The sequence below is a fragment of the Chionomys nivalis genome, chromosome 23, assembly GCF_950005125.1.
Source record: "Chionomys nivalis chromosome 23, mChiNiv1.1, whole genome shotgun sequence".
In the NCBI taxonomy this organism is placed as follows: domain Eukaryota; kingdom Metazoa; phylum Chordata; class Mammalia; order Rodentia; family Cricetidae; genus Chionomys; species Chionomys nivalis.
This window is the reverse complement of record NC_080108.1, coordinates 24,912,131-24,938,316: the sequence shown is the minus strand read 5'-3', so window position 1 is coordinate 24,938,316 and position 26,186 is coordinate 24,912,131. Positions and strand designations below refer to the sequence as shown.

The window sequence follows — 26,186 nt, the reverse complement described above, 5'->3', positions numbered from 1 at the left end:
CTTTGCCTGAGGTAGGCCTACTATGAGCACTATTTACATGATCTTTACTATGTCTCTCCAGACACATATGCAGGGTTATGTCTGAAGTGTCAGGGAGGACAGCTGCCTTTGTGGGGAGCATCCCCGCCCTCAGCCTTACCGAGTTTCCCACACTTTCCTCCTGTTTATTTATGTCCTCGTTAGCAGGGTGCATGAATTCATGTTACTCCCCAGCTTTGCCAACATTTAATGTTGTCCAGCTACTTATCAGATGCAAATACTGTGATTACTTTCCCTGATACTGAGATAGAGCATCTCTTCAGGTTTCCTAAACATTTGGTATTTCTGTCCTGTGAATTATCTATTCACATTTTTTTTTTTTGAGACAAGAGTCTTACTGTGTTGCCTTAACTGGTCTGAAAATTGCTATATAGACCAGGCTGGCCTCTAACTCATCGAGATATACCTGCCTCTGCCTCCCACGTGTTGGAATTAAAGGCGTGCGCCGTCACGCCTGGCTTATTCGCGTCTTCATCCTCTGGCACTCTTATTTGTGGCTCGCAGGTGTTGTACGCACCCTGGAACGCAGTTCATCCCTTCCGCCTTCCTTGTGCTAGTCCAGGGCCCAGGAGTTTGGGTTATTGTTTAATCCTTATTTGTGTGAGTGGCTGGGGATCAAACCCAGGGCCTTGGGGATGCTAGACAGGGGCTACCATTGAGCCGCACCCCAGCACTAGGAGTTTGTCTTTACCGTGACTAATTCACCTGCCTTTTCTGTTCCACCACGTGTCTCACAGAAGAAGCACTTCCCTCACCGAAGGTGCGAGGCTCCTTATGTCTGTTCACCCATGCCATGGGAGCTGAAGCATCTTCTGGACAAAGTTAATATATCAGCACCAATACTAGAAAAAGTATCTCCCTCCACCTTTCCCTCGCCCCTCCCTCTACCTTTTCACTCTCTGTCGTATTCCCCTGACACAGGATCTCCAGTAACCTTCTGTTTCTACCTCAGAGCTCTTGGGTTAAGAGTGTGCACACTGTCTTTGACTTTTCACTTGGATGCTGAGGTCCAAACTCAAGACCGCATGCTTGCACAAGTGCTCTTACCATCTCTCCACCCACAATAAGCAGTTTTTTTTTTTCTGTGTTTTTGAGACAAGGTCTCCACAAAAGCTCTAGGTGCCTGGAGCTCACCAGGCTGGCCTTGAATTTACAGAGATCCTCCTGCCTCTGCTTCTCCAGTGCTGGGATTAAAGGCATGCGCCACTTTGTCCAGCACCATAAGTTGTCCAAATTGTCCAACAATTTCTAAACAGATCAGTTATCAGAAGCTCAGCATCCTGTATGATCGTCATCACTGAAACACTGTATTTCTTTAAAACACCTACAGAGCTCTTACTAGGTGTCGAGACGCTACTAGCTTTTTTCATGACCATGAGCTAATTTAATATTCATAATGCTGTTGTTACTCTTGGTTTATAGGTGAGGAAGATGCTTACAGGTGGTTAAAAGTCATGACTCTGGTAAATGGGAAGCCAGTACTGAAGCCTTTCCGGTCAGTCCAGAATCAACCCTCCTGACCATCTTGCTCCGCTTCTTTCTGGAGGAAAAGCTTTGCTTTTAAGCAAACAAACCTGGGCTCCAGGGTCCGAGAGGCAAATCCGATCAGGCCAAGTAGAGTTAGAGTGGTAACTCATTTCAAAATAACCCTCTGTGTTTTGGTTTTGTTTTGTTTGATTTATTTTTTTAGGTTGTATCAAGGTCAGAAAAGATCAAAAGAAGCTTTGCCCTACTATCAAAAGGCTTTGGAATATACTGAGACCATCAAAGACGAAAACAGTCTCGAGTGTGTACCAGTGCTAAGGGAACTGGCAGGTGTGGAGCAAGCCCTGGGATTCCACGATGCCGCTGTCAATCATTTCTCACGGGTAAGGTACTATCCACTAGCCAGCCACCAACTCTGTGCTAGACACAAGAACCATAGCAGCTCTGAAAAGGCCTGGCCCTGTTATTTGCTGAAGATAATTAAAACACTTGGTCAGCAGAGATGTTTAACAGATGTTTTCTTATTAGAGAGCGAAGCAGGTGAGTGCAGGGTACTGGTCCCTGCTGCTAGCTGCATATTCCACGGACAGCCTGGGACTATTTCTCACATGACATGTAGAATCAAGTACTGTTCCCACATGAAGCCTCTTTATCTTTATTAGTTCCTTTAGAGTTTATGCTACTAAACTGACTAGTACATTTGGAAGGGGGAAAGAAGATATAATTCTTATTTTTTTTAATAATGTGTATGTGCGTCTCTCAGTGTGTGTGCACGTGTGTGTGTATGTGTGTGTGTATGCCTTTGGAAGCCAGAGGTATGTATCCCTGGGATCTCGAATTATAGGCAATTGTGAGCCACCTGACATGGGTCTTGGGAACAAAGCTTAGGTCCTCTGCAAGAGCAATATATTCTCCTAACTGCTAAGTCATCTCTCCGGCCCCATGACCCGACCTCTTATTTATAGTCTAAAATCTTTGCCTGTAGACAAAGGTGCATTGGAAGCTGTTATTCCACTTGTCATTGGGAGACTCCTTGGCGTGTGCGTCATTCGGGGTTCTCCAAAAAAAAAAAAAAAAATAGAATATGTACAATTACTGCAAGTAGAATGTATGGAGGGGAGGGGGAGAGAGTGAGGGAGAGAAGGAGAGAGTTTTTAAGGAACTGGTTTACATGCTTTGGGCACTAGCAGCTACAATCCTGCCAGAATAGCTAGCCACCTAACAAAGACTCAGGATGTATGGCTCCTTCTCTTTTGTTGATATGTAGATCACCTGGGGAGAGGTGTTGATTCCAAGCTGGTGACTTAAGTTGCAGGTTTCTGTAGTCCTGTGTCCCCGGAAAGAGAATATCAATGAGTTTCCACCTTGGTTTACCTGGGGGATAAAAGGTGTTTGAATAATAAACGCGGGTAGATCTTCAAGAATGGATGTAGCCTGAGATGTTCTTCCGATATTGCTGTGTGAACTGTGTCTCATTCCCCGCGCCTCCGTACCGGTCCAGTTAGGGAAAAATGGCTTTTATGTTGGGGCCATGGGCCCTGACAGCGTAGAACCACACAGAGCAGCCTAGCTGCCCTAACAGTCCTCCCTGCCCGTCTGATTCCTCTTTCCCTGCCTGAGCCTCCGGTGACCTCCGATTGCTGTAGTTTGCCTCTTCTAGAATGTACTTGGAATTGTATAGGATGTGTTCAGACTGGCTTCTTTCACTTTGAACACACATTCATGTTTCCTCTGTGTGTGTATATATCTTAAGAAAACCCTTCCTACTGGGCAGTAGTAGCACATGCCTTTAATCCCAGCACTCGGGAGGCAGAGGCAGGCAGATCTCTGCATACAAAGCCAGCCTGGTCTACAGATTGAATTCCAGGACAGCCAGGGCTGTTATAAAGAAAGACCCTGTCTTGGAAAAACAAAAGAGGGCACCTTTCTTATTAGCAATGACTATTTGACTCACCCATTCACCTACTTATAGACATCTTAGTTAAGCAATCATTTCTCAATTCTGTATGATGTTGCTGTAAAATCCTGCAGGTTGTTTCCCACACTCTTGAGTAAATTCGGGATCATATGGCAAGAACCATTTTGTAGGCGATGTCACATTGCCTTCAGAGAGAGCCCGCGTGGTGTAACGTTCCCTCCAGCCGTGGCGAGAGTCCCTGTTCCTCTGCATCTTCTACAGCAGTCGGAGTTGTCATTGTCCTGGGTGTGACCACGCTAGCAGGCACTGCTGAAGTGGAGGATCTTTCTGGTTTTGCCATCCAGCATCTTCCTTAGAGATGTGTTTGTTAAGGTCTTTGCTGTTTTTAAAATCAGGTTTTCTCATTGTTGAGTTTTCAGAGTTCCTTCTGTATTTTGAGTAAGTCTTTATCAGTAGTATCTTTGGCAAATATTCTCCCAAATTTGCCATTTTATTCTCCTGGCATTGTTTGTATCAGGACAGAATTTGTTTTTAGTTGAATTTTTGCACTTTATATGTTTATGTGTGTGGATACATACATGCCATGGTGCATGGGTAAAGGTCAGAGGACAGCTAGCTGGAGTCTGGCCTCTCCTTTTCTGATGTGGGCTCTGGAGATGAACTCTGGCTCTCAGCCTTGGGGACAGGAATCTTCGCCCACTGAGCTATCTCACTGGGCCAGAAAATTACAATTTCAATGATTTCCAACTTATCAAGCATTCCATGTTTGGTGTTTTATAAAGTTATTATAAACCCAAAGTCATTGAGATTTTCCTATCGTTCTGTGTTTTTCTCCTAGGTCTATGATCCATTTCAGGTTAATTGTTATGAAGATTGTGAGGTCTGTGTCTAGATTAATTTTGTTTCGCTTGGCTCTTCAGTAACTCCACCCTATATGTCGGAAAGGCTGTCTGGCTCTCCATTGTGTGGCCTTGGGGCTTCCATCAAAGACCAGTGGTTCTGGGGTTTTGCTCTGACCTCTGCCCTCTGTTCCGCTGACCTCTGCCCTCTGTTCCGCTGACCTCTTTGTGTCCCTGTTTCCACATCAGGGAGCGCTAGGCTCCACTTTCAGTCTTCATTAGTGCTGTGTTGGCTGTTTTCAATCTTCTCTAAATATCTTTAGAATCACTGTCAGCAGCCACGAAATAACTCGTTTGCATGTTGATCGATCAGGATCAGCAATGCATCCCGCTGTGTAAGCACAGTCTCGCTGTGTGGTTCTTTCAAAAACTTCCTTTCAGCACACGTGTGGTTTTATAGTTTTGTCACATGATATTTCACTTGTTCTGTCAGATTTCATTTTGGAATCAAATTATAAATCAAGTTGTGTTAAATACTTCAGTTTGCATTGATGCAAACCCCTCTTTATCTCTCAGGGGATGTAGGGACAACCAGCTCTTACCTTGCTATAAGTGCCTCTCAGGCCCAGGGCTTTTAAAACAAACAAAATTCTTTCAGAATTTTGGTATATCATCTGCAAATAAAGATAGCTCATTCCTTCATTCCCAATCTGTATACCTTTTATTTCATTTTCGTGTCTGATTACACTGTCCAGAATTCACGGTCAGAAAAGCGGTGATGGGGGACATCCTTGTCTTGTTTCTGACCTCAGAAGGAGAGCTGCAGGCTTTTCACATTGAGTCCCACACCAGCTGTTACTGTTTCCTCCCTTCCCAGCTTACTGAGAGTTTTGTTTTCTTTCCAATCATGAGTGGGCATTGGATTCTGTTGACTGCTTTGTCACATGTACTGATAAGATCGTGTGAAGTTTTTCTTTAGCGTATTCATGTCATAGAGTTCATAAGTTGCTTTTCAAATATTATTCCTTAAACTTTTTCATGCAAAGCATTGACTTTTTTTCCTTTGTTTACTGATTTCTAAAACTCAAAAGAAATCTATCAAGTGATACCATGTTCAGAGTAATTCAGCAAGGGCCACAACTTGTGGCAAAATTCACTGGGAGGAGTGTGGCTTCTACAAGGCCTGGTGTTGGCAGTGTGCATGCAAAGATTTGAGTTCAGTCTAGAGAAGCATCCCTGAGCCATGTTCCATAGTGTGCTAGCGCACCCCCGGCGTCCCTGGGTCTTCCTAGAGAAGGCTTGTGTGCTTAAATACAACCGAGATATTTTAGTTAAAGCTGAGCAGTTGGTTACATTGTTTTACAATGTGGTAGACATGACAGTGTGGGTTTTTTACTTGAGAAGGGAAACCTAATGATCTGTGAGGCACTGGAGTTGGGCAGGCCACAGCACAGGAACCACTGACTTACAGAAATGCAGGTGTCTAAGAGTCTGATCCGGGACAGGGAATCCCATACGAATGTGACTGCAGAATGTCAGGGTTTTTCACTCTCAGGAGACCTTGGCGCTGCATGAGTGGGAAATGAATTTGCTGGAGCCTCTTGTTTGTGAGACCCGTAGTCACCATTTATAGTACTTCCTATATCTGTTCCCTGTCTGTCTATATGGAAATCCCTATAAACACACACACACACATGTATATATGCACGTGGTCATAGGGATGCCTTGGAGGGGCCAAGGACAGACTCAGACAGTGCGCATCTGTCTGGATTGATGACGTCATCACCCTGTTGTGTTGTTACATAGTCTCTCTACTGTGCAGTAACTGTTTTCTCTCTTTCACCTAGTTAGCTTTCTATAGTCTGCTCTCTGTCAAATATCTCTCTAGGTCTGGCATCTACTGATAAGTCTTTCCTAATACAATCTTAACAATGATAGTCACAGAACACTGCTTTTCTGTTTTATCATTCCTACTGCCTTTATCAGTTGCCACCTGCTGCTAGGAGTAGCCCTCACTTTCTCCCCACTAAGTAAGTAACAAATATATATATATATATATCAAGCATGTGACAGAGAGAGAGAACTGGGAATGGCATTGGCTTTTGAAACCTTAAAGCCCACCCCCAGTGACACACTTCCTCCAACAAGGCCACACCTCCTAATCCTTTCCCAAATTGAGCGTCAAACATACAGGCCTCTGGGGCCCTTCTCATTCAAACCACTATAGAGAGAGGCCCCTAGGTCGAGTCCAGTATGTTTTGGTGGTTTTATGTATTATTGCGAAATGGATTGCTATTGTTCTCTCATTTTTAGTTGTGCTATTCTTCTGAGTCACCTTTCAGAGGCACGTGCCATCTGTATTTCCACACCTTGTATAAGAACACCAGTTTCCCCATTGCCTACTTCAACAACGTGTATTGTCAGGCTTTCAAGTTAGTTCCAAGCTGATGGGTGAGAAATGACATTTCAATATAGCTTAAATTTGCATTTCTATTTTTAAAACTGGAGTGGAATATCTTTTCATATGTTAAAGGCACTCTAATTCTTTCTGTGAATTGTCATTTTGTGTGACTTATATCACTTGCCAATTTATAAACAGGATTTTTGATCTAGCCTTTCATATCTATTAAAGGCTCTTTACATGTTACAATATTGATCCTGGTATCCATAATATACGTTGTAAGTATTTTCACCCAAGTTGTCATTTGTTTTTAAATTTTGCTCATATTTTTATTGAGATCATATATTTGTACAACATTAAAGCTATTCTCTTAAAGTATACAATTTAGTGGTGTTTACATTTACAAATTTTTACAGTCACTATCTAGTTTCGTAGAGTTTTTGAGAAACACTGCAGCCACTAGCAGTAATCATCCATTTCTTTCTCCTAGAAACTATCTGTTTGCTCTCTGTGTGGCTTTGCCTGTTCTGGACATTTCATAGAAACAGTCTGACAATATACGGTCTATTGTGTCTGACTTACCATAACCATGGTTTGTTCGTATCTAGCATCTTCACTTTCATCATTTTCATGTGTTTTACTGTGTAGATATACTAGATTTTTATCAGCTTACCATTTGATAGACTTTTGGGTTGTTTGTGCTTTGGGGCTATTATAATTAATGCTGTATAAGCATTTATATTCAAGTTTCGTACAGACATACACTTTGGTTTCTCTTGAGTGTAAGACTGGGAATAACCACTGAGTCAGAGAGCCAGTAGGCTGTTTTCCAAAGCGACCTCAGTGTTTTCGATGCCTACCAATGAAGTGCTCCAATATGAGGGTTGCCCCTCCTCTGTGTCCTCACCAACACATCTTGTCACCTATGTTTTTTAATAGTATTTGAAATTCTTTTATTTTTTTATTTTTTTAAGTTTCATTTTACATTCCAACCACAGTTCTCCTTTTCCCGCTTACTGGCCCCCAGTAGTCACTGATGGAGAAATGCATGCTTTTTTTAATGCCCATCCGTCTTGTGTATCACAACCTTGCCGAGCTTATTGGTGACGTTTTTCTAATTCATTTGTCTCTGTATGTTCAAATTTCTATCTTCTGTTGCATTTGGATTTTGAATCTGGGTTAGAATGAAAGACCCCCGGTAGGGACCTTCCCTCAGGTGGAGACCCCAGACCCACAGACCAGGCCGAGAGCACGAGTCGGATGCAAACTGCAAGAGGTTTATTAGGTAGACACAGGTACCTGCGGGCGGCAAAGTCTTTCGGAGGACTTGCGCACCTGCAGACTGGGAGGAGGACTTTTTATAGGAAAGAGGGCAGCAAAAAGCAATTTACAGAAGCAGAAGCTTGGTTATCGGAATGAGGCGGGGGGCATGAATGGTTTTCCTCTCCCAGCATGGATGTCTGGCAGCAGACATCCTGCTCTTATCTTATAGATATCCTACTTTGCAGTCATCTTGCTTTGTAGATGTCCTATCTTATAGATATCCTGTTTTCCTCTCACGAGAGCAGGCTAGCTGCTGATCCTGAGAATCTTTCAAGCAAACAGGATGTTCTCCCGGGGAGCCTGCTAGCTGCGGGTTCTGAGGAGGGGGTCTGTAGGGTCTTTCAAGAAGAGTTTCTCTCCACCTGGGTTCTGGAGTAATTCACTTGCTTTTAGAATACTTGGCGAGTTTGATAGCTAGCTATTACTTCTATTTACTTTTAAGGTTAATAAAGGTTAAAGAGTATTTTAAATAAAGAGAGACTTGGCAGATCAAAAATAACATTGAATTTGAAGTCAGAAAATCAGGCTTGCAGTCCAGACCCGCTTCAGTTCCCAAGCTCTGTGATTATAGACGAGTCACCCGGCCCCTTAACAGCAAATCCACAAAGGCACCCTCGGCGGCGTCATAGAACTGCTCCGGGTTTCAGAACACCAAGTGCTGTGTGAGCTCTCAGGCCTGCTGCCAGGGTGAGCTACTTCTCCTTATTAATAGTAATTATTAAACACTTATCACGGTTCCCCTTTTCTTGAGGAGATTTACCTGAGGTATGGAAAGGAACGGCGTGGTCACAGGTCTCCAAGGAAACCACGCGTAACAGGCATTTATTAAATACACACAAAGAGGTTCTGTTCTCTTCCCAGTTGGTTTTCTTTCCTCATTCCTTTGGAGTGAGAGAAACACACACAGAGAGAAACGTTTTACTTTCAGTAGAATGCAGGAAAGTTCCACAGTATTCTAAGAAGTAGCCCATTAAGATGGAGAGAGTGAAGGAAATCCTGCTGAGCCACTCCACGAGGAAAGTTCCAGGAACTTAAAAAGAATGCAGCTCACCTGCCTGCCGCCTGCGGCAGGGCTATGGAAAACCAAGCAAACGCTTCATTTTGTGAAACTCCTCATTGACAGATTTTGGCAATCACACCTTATTTTCTTATCTAAGGGGAAAAAAATCTCAACACTTGGTTGCTGTGGGTGCAGCTGCTTTTGGTTTGTTTGCAGGGGATGAAGACTGTGGCCGCGCTGGCTGGAACCAATGTTTTGAATCTCTGACACTTGAGAGGCATATTTCTCCTGTTCAATTTTCAGAGCTGCTCATTCACGAAAGTAGAGACTTTGGTTTGCAAAGCACCATGAAATCAGAACATTTGTCCGTAGGGCCGGAAGATGCAGCTTCGGTCCTCACCTGTGTTCACCCAAGGGCGCTGACAGCTGGAGGCTTCCACCTGCCTCCAGACCGTCTGTGGGCGGCAGTACTTCTCATCAGCTGGGCATCTGCTGTGGATTGACCATGAGTATAATTCATTTATTCGAAATAATCTGAATAAGGCACTTTTAATTTTTTTTCGATTCTCTGAAAAGCTAGCAAAGGTTTTATCCTTTACAAAAAATTCTAAGTGTGACATAAATGTAGGTGCCATAAAGGGGAAGAAGACGTTGCTCTTAAGTAACTCCTGTCAGAGTCTGCCCCCTGACAGCCCCCGGCAGGCTGAGGTCAGCTACTCATCTGCTCAGCAGTTCAGTCAAAGACAACAGTGAAAAGCAGAAAAGGAGATGTGATCAATGTGGCTACACAGAAAAGGAACAGGGGTCCAGTGACACCCCTGCCTGAAATGGGGGTCGGGTTCAATTGGGAGGTGAGGAGTCTGCATCACGAAGCGACCTGGCCAAGCCGTGCCCTGCCCATCGGCACTGCCTTGGCTCCAGTCTCCGGCAACGATGCCCGACAACTTGTAAATCTCTTTCCAAGAGACAAGATCCCCTCTGGCTGGCACCAAAGCTCTTCCCCTTTTCCTTCCTGCAGCATGAGAGTCTTGGGCAATTCTATTGTTTCAATTGTCTGCTAGCCAAAGGGAGGGGCTCAGAAGTCTCTTCAGAGAATCTTCCTTCCTGTCGGAATGGTGACAGGTTCTGCCAGTGGTGCCCAGGGTTGACACTGCTTGAACATCGTCCGTTTGCATGTTTGCCAATGGTATAGATTAGGTGACAGAGTGAAAAGGAGATGGGAAAACGGGGAGATTTGACAGCGTGGAAAAACAGAAGAGTGCTACTGAGTGACAGTTTCTATAATGTAAAGAAAGTCAAAGGGAAAAGGTAGGGAGTCTTACACAATGTAGATGAAAGCGGTAACTCCTAGATGCATGGACAAAAGGCAAGAGCAGTTTACAGAAAAGAGATCAAATGGGGAAAGGCCACTTAAAAATCATCCGCAACCTCAGTCGTCATTAAAGATAGCTGTTTACCTGCTTGTCTACAGGCCGAACAAGAGGGGCAAGCCCACGCTGTGATGGAGCCTTTGTGCATTTGGTGTGTCTGCTGAGTGCGTGTGCGTGCAGGAAGCTGTTCGTAGTGACTGACTGTAGGAGTGGGAGGAAGGGTGAAACATCTAAACAGATTTTGTTGTTTTGTTTTGCTGTAGTTTGTATCTTCTTTTCCACCACTTAAGATTTTAAGGTTTTTAAAAGACTATATATGTTTAAAATCTAGTTAAGTTTTAAGAAAGTTTGTACTTGCAAGCAGAGGAAAATATAAACCCTTGACATGTCTATTTTTGTGCTAATCCTTATAAACAGCAGGACTTCTCCCAAAGCCCTTTGGAGAGATAAAATTGACTTCTGGAGGAAAGCCACGAAGGACTCTCTGTGACTATTAAAAGAAACGGGCCTAGTCCAGGGCCTCCGTTTTTTAGATGTCAACCCCTAGTGACTTTCCGTTCATCTAATTCCCCTTCCCCTCCCCCCAGGGGATTCCCAGGACCATCTTTTGCTTGGCCAGGCCTCTCCGGCAGCCCCAGCCCCTCAGGAAAGGCTTCCCTACTGGACAGAGGCTGGAGGCCACCTTGTACTGTAATCTGACCTATCTTGCATAACGATGTCACCTCAAAAGCCGAAGATGGAATGGCCATCTGTGGTGGGGCTGAGGCCGAAAGCTGGCCAGTTATAAATAAGCACAGAAAAGCTCATGCCTCGGGGACGCAGGGACACGGTGATGAATGGGCCTGAGCTTGTCAACAAAGGCGGAAGGTGGAAGACACGGAGATGTCTGTTCCATCCCTCACTCCCCCATTTCTTCCCTGCTTCCACAGTTCTCAGAAGCAGCCTGGCTATCCACATGCTGGTACCTCACCACAACCTGGCCACTTTACTTTATTTCTTGGCAGAGTCTAACACTTAGCAGCCCCTTTTACTGACCCTTAAATAGTTGTCCATTACACTGATAAGAACGTCTTCTTTCTGTGAGCTTGGTTGGTTTGATAACGATTTGGGCCAAGACAGCATGCAGTTGAGTGTCGTCGGCCTTAGGCTGACTCTGTGCCCTGGGCTGATCCACCATGTGACCCTGACGCTTCACTTCCTTGCTTGTAAGTGGAGACAGCATCTGTCACTAATCCTTTGGGGTTAAACAAAATAGTATATAATCTGATTAGCACCATACTTGGCAGAATAAGTACCTGCTCATAATTGGTCCCCTTCCTTCCCCAGTCTCTCCCTGGTTTTTGCCTTTGCTTTACAAAGAGACCCTGGCTGTTTATTGCTAAGTTGAGACTTTGTTACCAACCCCTTGTGTGTTTTTATTGTCTAGGTAAACATATTCTAAGTCCACAAAGGTACCCTGGGCTACGTGTATACTCCCTCTGCACTTAGCTGTAGCAGAAGGCTTCCCTCTGACAAAATGGAGGAGATAAAAATCTGTCCCCAGTCACCCAGGTACCCTGTATCTGAGTATTTCTGCATAAGTAGAAATACTGTTATCTTTTTTTTTTTACTGGCCAATGAGTTTCCTCCTCAGGAAATACTGCACATTTTACAGATGCAAGGCATCAGGCCCACTTAGATAAGAGTCTGCCAGCCCTGGCTCTGGTTGCCTTAATTGGGAGACGGATCTGAGCAGAGGACTCCATGGTTTCCTCCAGAAATGCACCTGAGATACTAGAACGAACACCCACTCTGTTATTTGACAGGGGCTGAGGAAGATGGCCATGGCTACTCTCCAGAATAAGTTTTTTTTTTTCAATAAATGTTCTTGGTTAGTGTGAGAGACTAAAGGTTATTTGGTTTTTGTCGTTGTTTTCTTAACCCAGTCCAATTTGAGGATATTTAGCATTCTTCCTCAATTTTAGGATGACAGCTGGTAAGGATATCACTATAGGATACCGAGGAACATAGGTAGGTAGGTAGGTAGGTAGGTAGGTAGGTAGGTAGGTAGATAGATACATAGATAGATACATAAATAGATACATAGATAGATACATAGATGATAGATGAAGGTAGATAGTAGATGGATGGACGGATGGACGGACGGACGGACGGACGGACGGACAGACAGACAGACAGGAGACATGAGGGGGAACCCCACCCTGGGGAGGTTAATAAATAATGAGATGAAGGAGTTGCTATGGTGGCCCCCATAGAGTACCAGTGGGGTCCACTGCCTGAACTCTGTGGAAACCAGTAGTGGCGAGCAGGACTCTTGCCATCGTCATGGTCGCTGCTTCCTCGCCCTCCGGTGCTCTCACTCACAGCAGCAGGGCTGTGGATTCGCTTCTTAGCATTGTTCTAAAGTTGCAGCTGTGCAAAAACGCCAGCCTTGTCAGTTGTTTTTCGTGTTCCTGTCCCTCTCAGGCCTTGTCACCTATCCTTCATGTCCCATGGAGGCCCTTCTGCAGCAGCCAGGTGGAAGAGGAAGTGTGGGGGTTGGGAGTGCAGGGGAGCAGGCGTCCAGGCTGCTCCACCTCCTTCAGCAGGAGAAGTGCCACTCCCATGGATGGTACTGAGGGCTGAAGATCACTGGGGTTTTGATGTCTTTATTCCTTTGCAAGTTGCCTTTTTTGTGTTTCGGAACTGTAGCCAGGTTAATATATATCCGAAGTGATAAATTATTGTGCAAATAAACCAAACTACATCTGCTTCCCTACTAATGGATGCATAGAAGGATCCCCATTTTCACCGTCTCAGATTAAGTTTATATGAATGTGAGGGTTTTGTGATAGACGGTGGACATGCGGAGGACATGCGGGGCAGCTGAGCAGAGCACTAGAAGCTATCTCGATGCGGTAGAGCCGCAGCTCCTGAACCTGCAGTGAGCAACTAATGCTGCCTTCAAGGGCGCAAACAGAACCTGGGCAGTCGAACAAAGATAGCACAGAAGAAAGTGTGTCTGTCAAATGCCGGAGAGGCACAATGTGAATTGGGACATTTGTTGCTTTAATGTGTTCCCTCTAGTCCATTCTATGTTCTCTGTGCTGTTTAATCCCTCTCTGCATCCCAGAGAGGAGGCAGTACAGGTTCACAATTCTCTGACTGACAGTCACCGAGTCTGGACCATGGAAGGAGAGTAGGGAGGACTCCCTGGATCCATCCTGTGTGTCACTGGGGCACGGAAGGAGAGCAGGGTGGACAGGTTCCAGAGTGCTGAGAGTCGCTGGTCTTTGCTTACCACTCATCTTTCCACTCACAGAGAATGTCCCTTCTTTGTTCTTCTGGTGTAAATAGTAAAGACCTTGGCCTTGGGACTGGACACCCGAGCACGAGATCATTCTATTGGTTAACCTGTACACAGATGCCTTCAATATCCACTAAAAATTATCAAAGTTGGGACACAGAGAGGAAGTTAGCTAAGTGCAAAAACATAGTAAGAATCGTCTGTATGCCTACAGAAGCTAGGCACCCCACATTTTTGTGGCTCATCTGTGATCTCCTTTAGAACTGAAACCAGCTTGATATTTTTGTGTGTGAACTAGTGTTAGCACAATATCTGGCAAGTAGAAAGCATTTCAAAATTAAAATAACACTGAGCCAAATAGGAATAAATTAAACGAAGCCAAAATGAATGGAATTTTTACTGAATAAATGAGATGCTAATTTGACACATTTTAAACACCCTGGGTGTTCCGCACCACTCCTCCCTCCCTCCAGCAAGTGATTTTAAAAAGCTTCCTGAACACTAAGTAATAAATTCGATCAGAAACTGAATTTATGAAATATATGATCAGTGTTTGCTTGTACAGTATCAGCCTCTCATGCAGGAAAGCGTTGCGGTCAGGACAATTGTGTGATGAATTCAGAGCCCCTAAACCAATGGTTTTCATCCTGTGGCTCACCACCCTGTGAGGTCGAAGGACCCCGTCACAGAGATATCCTGAGTATCATATATTTACATTGTGATTCACAACAGTAGCAAAATTACAGTTATGAAGTAGTAAAGAAGATAATTTTATGGTTGGGGGTCACCACAATGTGAGGAACTGTATTAAAGGGTCACAGCATCAGGAGATTGAGAACTTTGGGACCCGTTTTCTTGCTATTGTAAGTGGGTGTTTAGTGTTGTTGTTCTTTTGCTACTGGAAGGTGTCACTTTCAGCCTCCAGGCAAGAAGCAACTTGTGATCCTTTCAGAACATGTAATTATTCATTTGAAAATAATTGTGATGGGCAAATTTGTTACCTTTCCCTGCATTATGACAGCAATAGAAAGGAAACAGAAAACCTTGGGAATTTGAGTTTTGTTTAGTCAGAAACAGCATATGTTGGTGTGTCGAATCTCTGTGAAGAGCCCTGGAAAGTCTTTCTGAGCATCCTGCAGAGGCCTCTCTAGCAGTGGGTCATGGGGGTGAATAGCCAGGGGGACGCACAGTCTGCCCACATGGTGTTTTTCTTTGGGGTGCAGTTTTACTCTTTCTTTTCTTTCTGCAAACACCAAACCCTTGATAACTTGATTCCACCCTTCAGCCCTGTGGTCTGAATGGCAGTCCATGAAACTGTGTTTTGAAATAGCTATTATTTCAGTATTGCAAATCAGAGTTTAAGAACAGTTTTTTGGTGCCAGTTTGAAACTAGTGACTACTCTGGGGCTTCCTCAGTTCCTTTGTTCAATTCTTTCACAAGAATTCTAGTAGTGAGCAAGGTTGTTTCATATCCAAGTCTTTCTGCTTAAGAACTCTGGGTCTTCCAACAATGCCAGCAGGGGTGGCTGGGGCAAGCAAGCCCAAGCTCTGGCTGCTCAGATTTTAACAAATGAGGCAGCATAGCGTTGCAGTACTACCTCTCCTTGACTGTAAGCTTGGAGACCATTCAGAGATGGGAGTGCTGCTTGGTGCAGACCAGAAGAGCCTACTGGGATGACTTCCTCTCTTAAGCCATTGCTCCCGCCCACGTGCTGGCATCAGTTGGCCTTGTCTCATGCCGTGGCTAATGAATGAATAGCAACATTCAGGACATGGTACAAAAGCAGAATTTGAAACCTGCATATCAAAACCAGAGCTTACTTCCACTTTTTACTGTGAGATATCTGGACCATTTACCCTGTCAGTGTGCCGGTATTGTAACCCACACTGAAGACTGCCCACCCAAACAAGAAGACAAGTTTATTTGGGTCACCGTTTTGAAGGTTGGAGTTCATGATGCTCACTTCATGGTGGCCAGAAAAACCAAGGAAGACCCTAGAGTCCCATAATCCCCTCTCAGAACACACTTCTAATGGGCCAGGCCCCATTTCTTTAACAGTTCCAGCATACCTCAGAGCACCCAGCTGGGAACCAAACCTTTAACACACACACCTCTGGGGAATATTCCAGACCCAGTCAGCACTCTCAGTTTTCATACGTAAATTGAAGATCATAGAAAGTATCCTCAAAGTAAGTGTTACATTGCAAATGAGAACTAAAGTACAGCTTAAATCTTAGTGCTTGTTGTTACATTCTGCCTGCCCACGCAGCAGGGTCCCAGGCCGAGAAAAAGGGGAAAGGAGAAAGCCTGAGGAGTACCAGCACCCTTCTTTCTTCATAACGGAAGCACAGGGCGACCAATACGCTGGTGCTCCTTTCACCATCCCTCCCAACGTGACGTATCCACTGTCCGTGAGCTAGGGGAAGCTGTTTGTGTCCGTTATTTTCCCATAAGAGTAAGAAAAGTAGCGGACATGCACTCTTTGGCAATAGCCCCAAGCTGCCCACCGTCCTGAATGAGCACATCATATCAGATCATTTAGCCCAGCTTTCCATGACTGTCTGCAGCTTGCCCAGTAGGTATTCTTCAAGTGATTATTGGAGGGATGTAAACATATTACTCACTGTCTTTTTAAATTTTAATTGTTATTTATTTGTGTGTGTGCATCTCTGTGCAAAACACACGGGTGAGAACAGATCTCTGCTCTCCTTCCTACATAAGTGTGTGTGTGTCTATGTGTGAGATCACCTGTGAGCTGCCTGATGTCTGTGCTGGGAATCCAACTCTGGTCCTCTGCAAGAACAGTATGTGCTCTTAACCACTGAGCAATCTCTCTGGCCCAATTTTTTTTTTTTTTTCGATTTGAAATGTCGACAGGGAGATGATCAGTAACGTTTTCTTTGAAGGGTTATATTTGATATTTTATTTGAAAAGATTTTTATTATTGTGTTTATACAATACCATTTTTTCTATTGAGCGGTTTTAAAATTAACTTTATTACGAAGGAACTGAGCAGCTCCCTGTGGGCCTCTTGCAGAGGGTGCAGTCAGGGGGGCTTGGGGTTCTGAGAGCAAGCTGCTCCTCTGCAGGAGGATCAATACTGTGGCTGAGCAATAGGCCAGGAGCTGGGCTTGCCTGCTTCCTGTGCATCTCATTAGAAATTTTCACTTCTTGAGACCTCCCCTCCCCTCCCCCACCCCCGCACCTTGGTCGTTTTTGCTGAGTCAAATGACCATAAGCTTTTAAAGGATTTATTTCGGAGATTGCCTCCAGCTGCGTTTTCCAGCCAAGTGAATTCTGCATCCAGGGTTCTGGCCTCCACCCAGTGCGTTTCAAATTCCCAAAAGTCAATTGCACTTCTTCATCAATCATCCCTTCCAGCGTGCTGGAAAGTTCCTTGGCTTCCTGCTTATCACTGCTAGGATGGTTTCCTATTGCTGCTGCCAAGCAAGTAAACACCTTGTTTCTTCTCTCTGTGGTGACAGGCACATCTCATCGTCCTGAGTAAAAATTTCTCCCCAGAGGAGGCTGCAGACTCTGCACACTTTGTTGCCCGGGCTGCTGTTGCTTCTGGGAGGCACGAGCACTATGGTGAGAACAGACCCCCTCCCTCCTACACAAGCGGTTTGGGCGTGTGTCACTGGTGGGTGAGTCTGTGGCGTGAACCCTCTGCCCTGTGGCTCAGCTGCTGTGCAGCTTCCCTGGGCTTTCCTCTATCTGTCCTTTAACCTTTCAGAAGGTCACCCTTCATCCAAAACACCACTATGAACAATGGGAATTCATGCACAGGCAGCTGATAGGGACATCTCTGCTTTTCCAAGGCGACTACTGTTGAGCTATCGGGGCTGTTGAGTATAGGGCGACAGCTCTGAACTCCGAGCTCACTAGGCAGGACTTTCAGCCTGGGTAAATGTACACAGTGTCAGGATTTCAAAAGGAAGCTGCCGCTCAACATGCAGTTTCTTATCTTGGCAGGAGAGTTAGAACATGGGATTTGGGGATTCTCCGCTCCACCATCCTGGCCTCCTGTGTGCGACAGGAAACACATTCTAGTGATTTTGGTGGGACCAAGCTATTCAGAAATGGTGTGTGGCCCACACAGAATACAGGTATATTTCAAGATATCAGATAGAAATCATCACGACTAACATTGATTCCAGGATGACAGAAATCAGTGTTGGAAGAGTGTGGAGTCAGTTCAGGAAGCAGGAGTCAGGGTAACAGGCCCGACTTAGGAGGTGAAGGGGAAGCCCCAAGGAGCAACCTGGTCCAAAAAGATGGTAGACACGCAGGGCCTCGGCCTGTGCAGGAGCTGGTGCAGGGTTCCATAGGTTACCCTCTTCTTTCCGCCCACCTGGCTCACCCAGCAGACCTGGAAGAGCCCGAGCAGAGATGGAAGGAAGAGCCAAGTGAATTGCTAGTCCCCCCGCTTTGAGCATTCTACCTACCGGAGGTAGTCCAATGCACCTTCAAAACCATCGAAGAGCCCCAGACTTAGCCAGCTTTTTGTTGTCTTACACTCCATTAATGGGAGAGAGAGAAAGAAACTTCTGTCACTCTTAATGAAACATTGAAAATATAAATATCACACAACCCAGATATCTATATGAACCCCAATATCTACAGCAATCTAGACAGTGTGAACGTATCAGGTAGTTAAGGGAAACTTAAGCAAGAGGCAGACGGCTGTTGACCATAGAATGAGAGACTACACAGAACAGTGAGGACCACGGCAAGCTAAAGGAGCCTCTGCCTAGCTGTTTGGCTCTAGCAACATGGCTGCACATGGCAGGCAGCTTTTATTGTCCAGAGAAGGAAGAAATTTGGATGTTCAGGTGAAACCTCCAATTGCTGGTTGATGGTAACAACCTCAAATGTTTAAATATTAAAAGAAATATGTTTAAGGTTAAAGTGAGTGTGGGGACAGCTTTGATCCCAAGTAGCCCTGCGGTTCTGAAAGGAAGTTGCCATGGCTCATAATTTTCCTCATCTGTGCACAACATAAAGAACAGAAATTTGGAGTCCAAGGCTTCCTTTATTCTGTTTGATTTTTAATCTCTTTTTCAAAATATATAAGGTTTTCTACCTTAACCACTTTTACATTTATGGTTCCAAAGAACTTAACACTTTTTTGATATGGTTTTGTTTTTGTTTTTTCTAGACTGGGTTTCCCTGTATAGCTTTAGAGCCTGTCCTGGAACTCACTCTGTAGACCAGGTTGGCCTTGAGCTCACAGAGATCTGCCTAAATGCTGGGATTAAAGGTGCCACCACCATCCAGCTGATATGTATTTTTTTGAAACAAAGTTTTACTCTGTAGCCTAGGTTGACTTCAAACTCAGTCAAGGCAGTCCTCCTGCCTCCACCTCACAAGTACAAGGTGAACCACCATGGGTCCAGACCTGTAGCTTCTGGCGGACGTTTGTCATAAGGTGGGAAGAACTTGCTGTGGGAGTGTTTCTGTAAAACTGGAGGTCATGCCCTGCTTCTACGGGCTTCACGTTAAAGGTGTCAACAGCAGCTTTGAGAGCAGCAGCACCTGCTTTCAGTTGTCACTACTGTCAGAGCTGTTTCCTGCGGTATCTGCTTCTGTCTGTCTGTCTGTCTGTCTGTCTGTCTCTCTCTCTCTCTCTCTCTCTCTCTCTCTCTCTCTCTCCATTGCTCTACACCAAACAGACAAATTCCAGGTGGGCCCAGGAGCTGCTCTCTGTTAGACCCCTTTCAGATTCGGGCACCTACCAATCAGAGGACACCTGAAAGACCTATCATCTTGGTAACAATAGTGGCAATTCGACGGGAAATTCAGCCACCAAAACCTTAAGGTGAGGACACGTCTTGGTTGTTCCTGAGTTAAGACAACTGGAAGGTTCTGAGCATTTAAAACGGGTAGAGGAAGACAATGGTCTCTTCTGAGAGATGACCCTAACTAAGAGATGGAAGAGGCAAAGGCTAAAAACGGTCTTTTTGCCTGGAGGCTATTCTGGTTCTGAGCCCCACCCAATACACAGTGGACTCCCTTGTTGACTATAGGAATTGAATGATGGCCAACAGAAATTATGCACAGAGAGGGTATTGTTCCAAAGCGCTGTTAGACTCATCTGCTTTGCCCTTCATAGAATCAGTGATAATCCAAATTGAATCTGTGTGTGTGTGTGTGTGTGTGTAGAGTTTGCCTCCCTTACAAAGTAGGGGTGATAGGAGCACCTCCATGGTGTAGTCGATGTGTGTACTAAATGACTCATCCCGGCATCGGACACAATGGCCTTGCTTTACTTAGCTCCAGTTTTGGATGAAGATTCTTAGTCAATAGAAAACGTGATTTTTCTAAGCCATTGAGTATCAAGGTCTGCGCCCAGAGCGTCGTCCCCAGATGCTTTTTATCATTTGTTATACGTAAGGACTGGCCCTATACCTTCCTCCTTTCTTTCCCTACCTCCGTGCAAGAGTCTGTGGAGTTTGGAGCAAACGTGGAACCTTGGATGAGTGAGGGCAGCCTGAAGACAAGGGTGCAGAGAGCCTCTGGGAAGGGCCAGGACCCAGAAGCCTGCACAAGGTCTACCCTCAGCCTCTGTGGCTGACCAGAGAGAACACTTCCTGATGGGCATCCAAAGAGCTCTGCGAGATGTATAAGGAGTGGAATGGCTGGAGAGTGGGCGGGGCTGGAGACAGGACAGGGAGAAGTGACTCCAGGTGCCTCAGCGAGGGCAGCTGCAGCAGCGTGAGACCTGTGTGCAGCCACTGCGCTTTCTCCGACTGCTATCCATACCTTCCACTACGCTAGAAGCTCGCCATCACCTCCAGCATTTCAAAGATGCTCCCACAGCCAGTTCTTCCTACCAGAACGTTCTCTCGGTCGGGAGAAGCTCTTCCTGTCTGCCTCTGTCTCTCTTTCTGCACCAAGTCCAGATGAACCTGAGGGCTGCTCCTTGATTGGTCCCTTTCAGATTCAGCACTTGCCAATCAGAGGACTGCTATCACCCTGATAATAGTAGTGGTGATTTGATGGGCAATTTGGCTACTAAAGCTAAGCTAAGGGCATGCTAAATGAGGATGCTGGCAGAGAAGCCCAATGGGGTAAAAGGACATGCCATGCCCGTTGTCCGGTAGCAATGTGGACCTCAAAACAGCTGTGTAAAGCAAACAAACTCTCGTCCCTGTGGCCCAAGTAAATCAGAAATGAGTACCTGTGTGGAGGAAGCACCCCGCCCCCCGCAATTATTCCAACTGTTGAAGCCTGCTGTTGTGAGAGCCTTTGCTCCCTCGGTGGCAGATGAAGACAAGACTGGAAACCAAGTGGCCTAGCATGGACACCCAGGCTTTGTCATAGCTTGTGTCTGCAAGAGTGCTGTCTGGCGTGGGCCGAGCAAGAACAGCCTGACGGGGGCCCAGGGATTCAACTTCCCTCTGAAAGAAGGAACAGGACAGACACGACAGGCAGGGAATACAGCTGGAGACCAAGTAAGCACAGTCTCCCACTTTCCTGTTATCTCTCTGATGTCCCCTCACACAGAGGAATCCACCAAGGCAAGGATGTGAGACTCCCACCCAGGGCTGAGGACTGTCCAGGCCTCTGCTGCCCCCTGCAGGAGAAAGGGAGGAGGACTAAGGGGAAGTCATGGAGAGCCCATCCCAGTCTCCACCCCATTCCTGCCCCTGCTCTCACCCACCCAGGACTTTCTGACCTGGACTGTGGTCACTTCTGGCCCCCAAGTCCTAGACAGATCCCCCAAAAGTGAACCTGCATGTCTTTCAGAGTATCACAGGGCAATCTGGCCTTTGTTCTTTTAAACCTGTTTTGTACCTAACATACTAACATAAACTTTTGGATTTGCTTTTGTTTGGGGAGAAAAAACAAAATGTAACAACAGAATCTTTAAAAAGCCCAGTTTCCCATCTGAGGATTTTCCCTCTTGCTCTCCACTGATGTCCATTGAAGGCACTGTCTGCCAGTAAGCGATGCCGCTGGCCCAGGCATAAGGGTTTCAGGCCACATGCCGGAGCTGGTGCCTTTGCCCCGCGCCATCCTGCATTCCTCGCGCAGACAAAACTGCCCTAGAAGTCTGGGAGGCTTGTGCTTGCGTGAAGATTCCCAATTCAGGCTGGTGGAATGTCACAAACCTGGGCCTGGCCGGCTTCCCAGAGCAGCCATAGACAAACTTGGTATTAACAGCTCTCCCAACCCTGCTAAGTGTCCAGGGCCTTGGCCTTGTGTTTATAACGCTTCTCCTTAAGGATATTAAGATGAAATGGTCCCCAGCCAAGTACATTTCAGTGTAAACCTTCGTGCTTCAGGGCCTGCTCAGTGCAGGCAGCCTTGTTTGGAAATGGCCCCATGTGGTCCTGGGTGCCAGCAGGCTAAGGAGTTCTTCTGAGTCCCAAGACAGCCAAAGGAATGGTGTCTGCCCTGTTGGAGCCTAGGGACAGGGATTTCTGAATAACTGGATTCCCTGTGTACAATTTCTTCTATACAAATACATATATTTCCCGCCCCCCATTGGTCCTAGCCTCTCCCTACATTTTGCATAGGTAGAAATCTTTTTTAAAAAGGTGTTTCTGAAGCTTTTTCTTTTTTAAAGTAATTTCTGGCCTCCTTGACCTTCCATGCCTCTCCTCTTTTCCTCAGCCCCTTCTCTCTTGTGTCCTCCCTGCTCTGCTTGCCGTGGGCACACCCTGCCCTTCCTCTGCACGGTGGTCACCTGTTACCTTGAACCCCGAGTGTCCTGAGAGACCGTAAGTCAGGTGGCCCCAGGCATTTGTAGCTGTTGGAGCCTGGGGGCTCCTGGCAGGTAACACGGCACCGGGGAGCAGCCACTGTCCTAAGCCTTCACCTTCCTGCGGCCCTCCTCAGCTGCTTCTTCCGGTCCTTCCCCTGAGGCCACCATGGTGGAGCTGTGGTGTGGTATAGTCCTGCTGGCAGGAATCGAGAGACACCACCTCTGGTGACTTTCTCTCTATGTCCCTTCATCCTGATGTTGCCGCTCTTGATCTCCTTTTCCTAGAGCCCCGTGTGCTCTGAGAGACCCTTCCCCACCCGCACTGCTCTACTCAGGGCTCATTGCTTATAAGAATGCCCGACCAGCCTGCGCTTGCCTGCCTGCGAGCAGCACAAGCAGACGTCTTCCCACACCTGCTCTGAGCCCCTTGGGAAGCGAGGGAGAAATGGATGCAGCCACGAGAAGGAAAGGGGGCTTCTTACTGGCTTTTTTGTTTCTTTGTTTGTTTTGCCAACACTGAAGGATTCCCCTTTCAGAAACTTCTGGAAGTCACCCTCAATCTAGAGACCTGGAGTGCAAGGTCATTCAGCAAATTAAAGGCAGCCAAGGCTTTAGAATGGAGACTACACACTGCCTCCTTCCCGTACCCTCCACCCAGAGAGGTGTTCACACTGTGACTGTCCACGTCCCTAGTGCTAGTGGCACAAGTAACCCAGCCCGAGAGCACAGGTAGGGGCTGCTCTATCAGCAGCTCTTGGGGCCAGTGGAAGAAAAGGGTGGCCTGTCACTCACCCCAAGCCTAGATGCCTGGACCTTTTTCCTAGAGAAGAACCCAGTCTGGAGCAGAAACGTCAGGAACCCTACCTGGCCCGCTGCCTTCTTTCCTGTGTGTCTGGAGTGAGGCCTGTGGCCCCTTTGTGCCATTTCTGGGCTGGCCAAAGTGCACAGCCTGTGATGGTCACTTTCACAAGGCCTGGGTCACCCTTTTAGTCACCAGCATCTAATTTGTGTTCAGAACGTCTCCAAAAAAATGTGCTATTTATACACAGATGCTTTTGAAAAGGGTTTTTTATTAAGGCATCTCTGTGGAGAACACATACCCTTCCCTAAACTCAGGGGCTGGAGATCTAAGGTTGCAAAATGCCTAACCTCTGTGTAGTTCTGCATGGCACTCTATTGGTAGAGGGGTGGAAATGGGGAGTCTGGACAGCTCTGAGTAGCAAGGAGCCCCAACACAAGCAGATCCCATGGTGTCTGAGCCCCTTGTCGAGCTCCGTGAAGACACTTGGCACCTTTATGGCCTGCAAGCTTCTTCTGGCATGGTGCCCATGTAGCTGCCGTGTTTTCTGATACATATCTGCCCTCAGCCAAACCAGATGAACTTCCTCAGATTGTACAGCAAGTTTAACAGCCCAGCCTCCCACTGTGTGGGATCAGATGTGTGAGAAAAGTTAGGGGACAGTCCTCAGGCCTTCCCCCCACCCGGCCATGGCCCCCTTAGATGGGTAGCTCGGGGTAGAAGCGCCCACCATGATCTCAATGGGTCAGTCTGCTGGGTGAAGGTCAGGCTAGGATTAGAGATGTCCTCTTTTTAAATTTCTTGGAGTCCTTAAAGCCTTTGCAGTTAGTGTAAAGACTATTTTCTGAGACTGTTACAAAAGATAATTGTCACATTGTCCAGGGAGCCCTCCTCACCCCTCCTCCTGCCTCAGAACAGCCTCAGGCAAATGAAACCCAGGTGAACTGGAATTTATTTTGATTAGAAGTTCCTGACCAGGGCCAGAGAGACGTGTCAGAGGGGATGAGTGCTTACCACCAAGCCTGAGTTTGGTTACCAGCATTGTCTGAGTTTGACCACAGGGACACAAATGGTAGAAAGGCAGAACCATCTCTTACAAGTTGTCCTCAGTCACAGATGCCCGGCAGCAATATACCCACATAAAATAAATGCATACACACGCACGCACGCGCATGCGCGCGCGCGCACACACACACACACACACACACAGAGTTTTTTAAACTTCCCAACATCAATGGACCTCTCTGCAGCCCTCTGATTTCTGGCTCCTGGAACAAAGTTTTGTCTCCTTTGTCTGTGTACGAACCTCTCCACTCAAGTCTACCTGGCTTCAAGTCCCCAGATGGAGCCCTCTGTAGGGCCAGTCAAAGTCTCTGTCCAGAGCATCACTCCTCACCCTGCTGGAGCTCACAGACAACCCAAACCCTCGGCTGTGGTGGGAATGGCAGGAGATTTATGGTCCTGGCTCACCTTTGCTGTCAGGACTCAGATTTACCCGCTGAGTCACGCTCCCATGTTTCAGGGTATGACTTCATCTTTGTCCACGCTCCTGGCATCAGGTTGCGGAGGATTCTAGAAGTGCTTTTTAAAGTTACGGATGGCCATGTGCAAGAACACTGAGCTGCTTGCTGGTTCTCTGTGAAGTCATACCCAGCCACAGAACACAGGGACACACTGGGAGATGACTTCCTGTCCAGAGGCCATGGCTTCCTGTCTCTTTGGAAACTCTCTTATCGCTTGTTCCGGATGAGTCTGGGGAGCCTGTGCTCTCCCTTCTGGCCCTGGAAAAGAGTCTCTGTCAGGACACACTCCTCTGCTGTGGACTAGCATGCTTTGCTCTCTCTCCTCAAAGACCAGCCACGCAACCATGGTTTGTGAGAGAGTAAGTCAGGTTCTTGCAATAAAGGAGTTTCCCTTTATCCCAGATACAGATAAAGTGATTTTAGGTTTACAGACAGGGATAATGCCAGTGTCAATACCTGAGACCCCCTTTGTTTCTGTGCTCTGGAACATCCTGTGAAACGAGGGTCCTGGCATGTCATTACACACAGGGTCAGCTTGCCTGTGACACCTGCCATCAGGACCTTCTGTTCCCTAGCCTTATTTTTCTCCCTCGACTAAGAGACCTTCCCAGGAACAGACCAAGGACAGGAAGTGCTAGGGTTACTGTCATATACCACCAGACCTGCCCATCCAACCAGTTCTGTTTTACTCTCAAAGGACTGGCCTACACTCTTTTACCGACTCCCAATTAGCTAGAAAATCAAACTATCAAGTACCGTCCACTCCAGGAAACCCCAGTGTCATTAGACTTGGAATGTTCGTGTTCAGCTTTTATCTATAAAATAAATCCTGCACCGCCTCCAACACTGTTGTCAGATTATCAAAGTGAGGGTCAGAGTCGATACTTTGTTTGAGGCGTCAGCAATGAGATGATGTCTTCCAACTGGGAGAACGTTCTCCCATAAAACTTGGATACTACCATAGGAATGTACCTCCTGGTCTGGGAGAAAGTTAGGGATGTCCAGATCAGTTACTGTTGATCCCCCTAAAGAGCCTGGGATGGGACATGCCCAGGAGAAAGTGGCAGGAACCTTGCAGATGACCACGGCTTGTTCCCAGACCCAAGTTTTCTGCCGTTGTTTCTATCTGGAAGACACTTTCCCCAGGTGTTTACCTCTGCCCTTTTTGAAGATCTCATGGGAGGGAGGAATGTGCTTGGATAGTTTCTCAGCACCCAAGACTCCCACTGCAAATTTCAGCCGTTTTCTCAGAGCTCGCGCTACACAGGACCACTTATCAGCACACGATCCGAGGCTTCTGTGTCTTCAGGTCAGTCTGTCCACTACCATTGTGTCTCTGTATGCTCAGTGTCCATCTTGGCTGCCTGCTACTTCTGATGCATGTGTTTTTCAGCTGGCATGGAGAAGCCCAGAGCTACAACTATGAAAACGGGCATGCAACTGCTTAATATACAGAAGCTTTTCATTTTAGTGAGTGTGTTCATCACTG

At 46.4% G+C, this 26,186-nt stretch overlaps 1 protein-coding gene across 2 annotated transcripts in view; it reads left to right on the top strand.

The window, feature by feature from the left end:
* The window catches only part of Ttc23 (tetratricopeptide repeat domain 23), a 79,325-nt gene that overhangs the window by 28,068 nt on the left and 25,071 nt on the right, over positions 1–26,186 (top strand). For both annotated transcript variants that reach the window (XM_057756604.1, XM_057756602.1), the window contains exons 6-7: positions 1,730–1,907; positions 17,148–17,253. In XM_057756604.1, the coding sequence (XP_057612587.1) occupies positions 1,730–1,907; positions 17,148–17,253 (284 nt within the window). The remainder of the gene's footprint in view (positions 1–1,729; positions 1,908–17,147; positions 17,254–26,186) is intronic.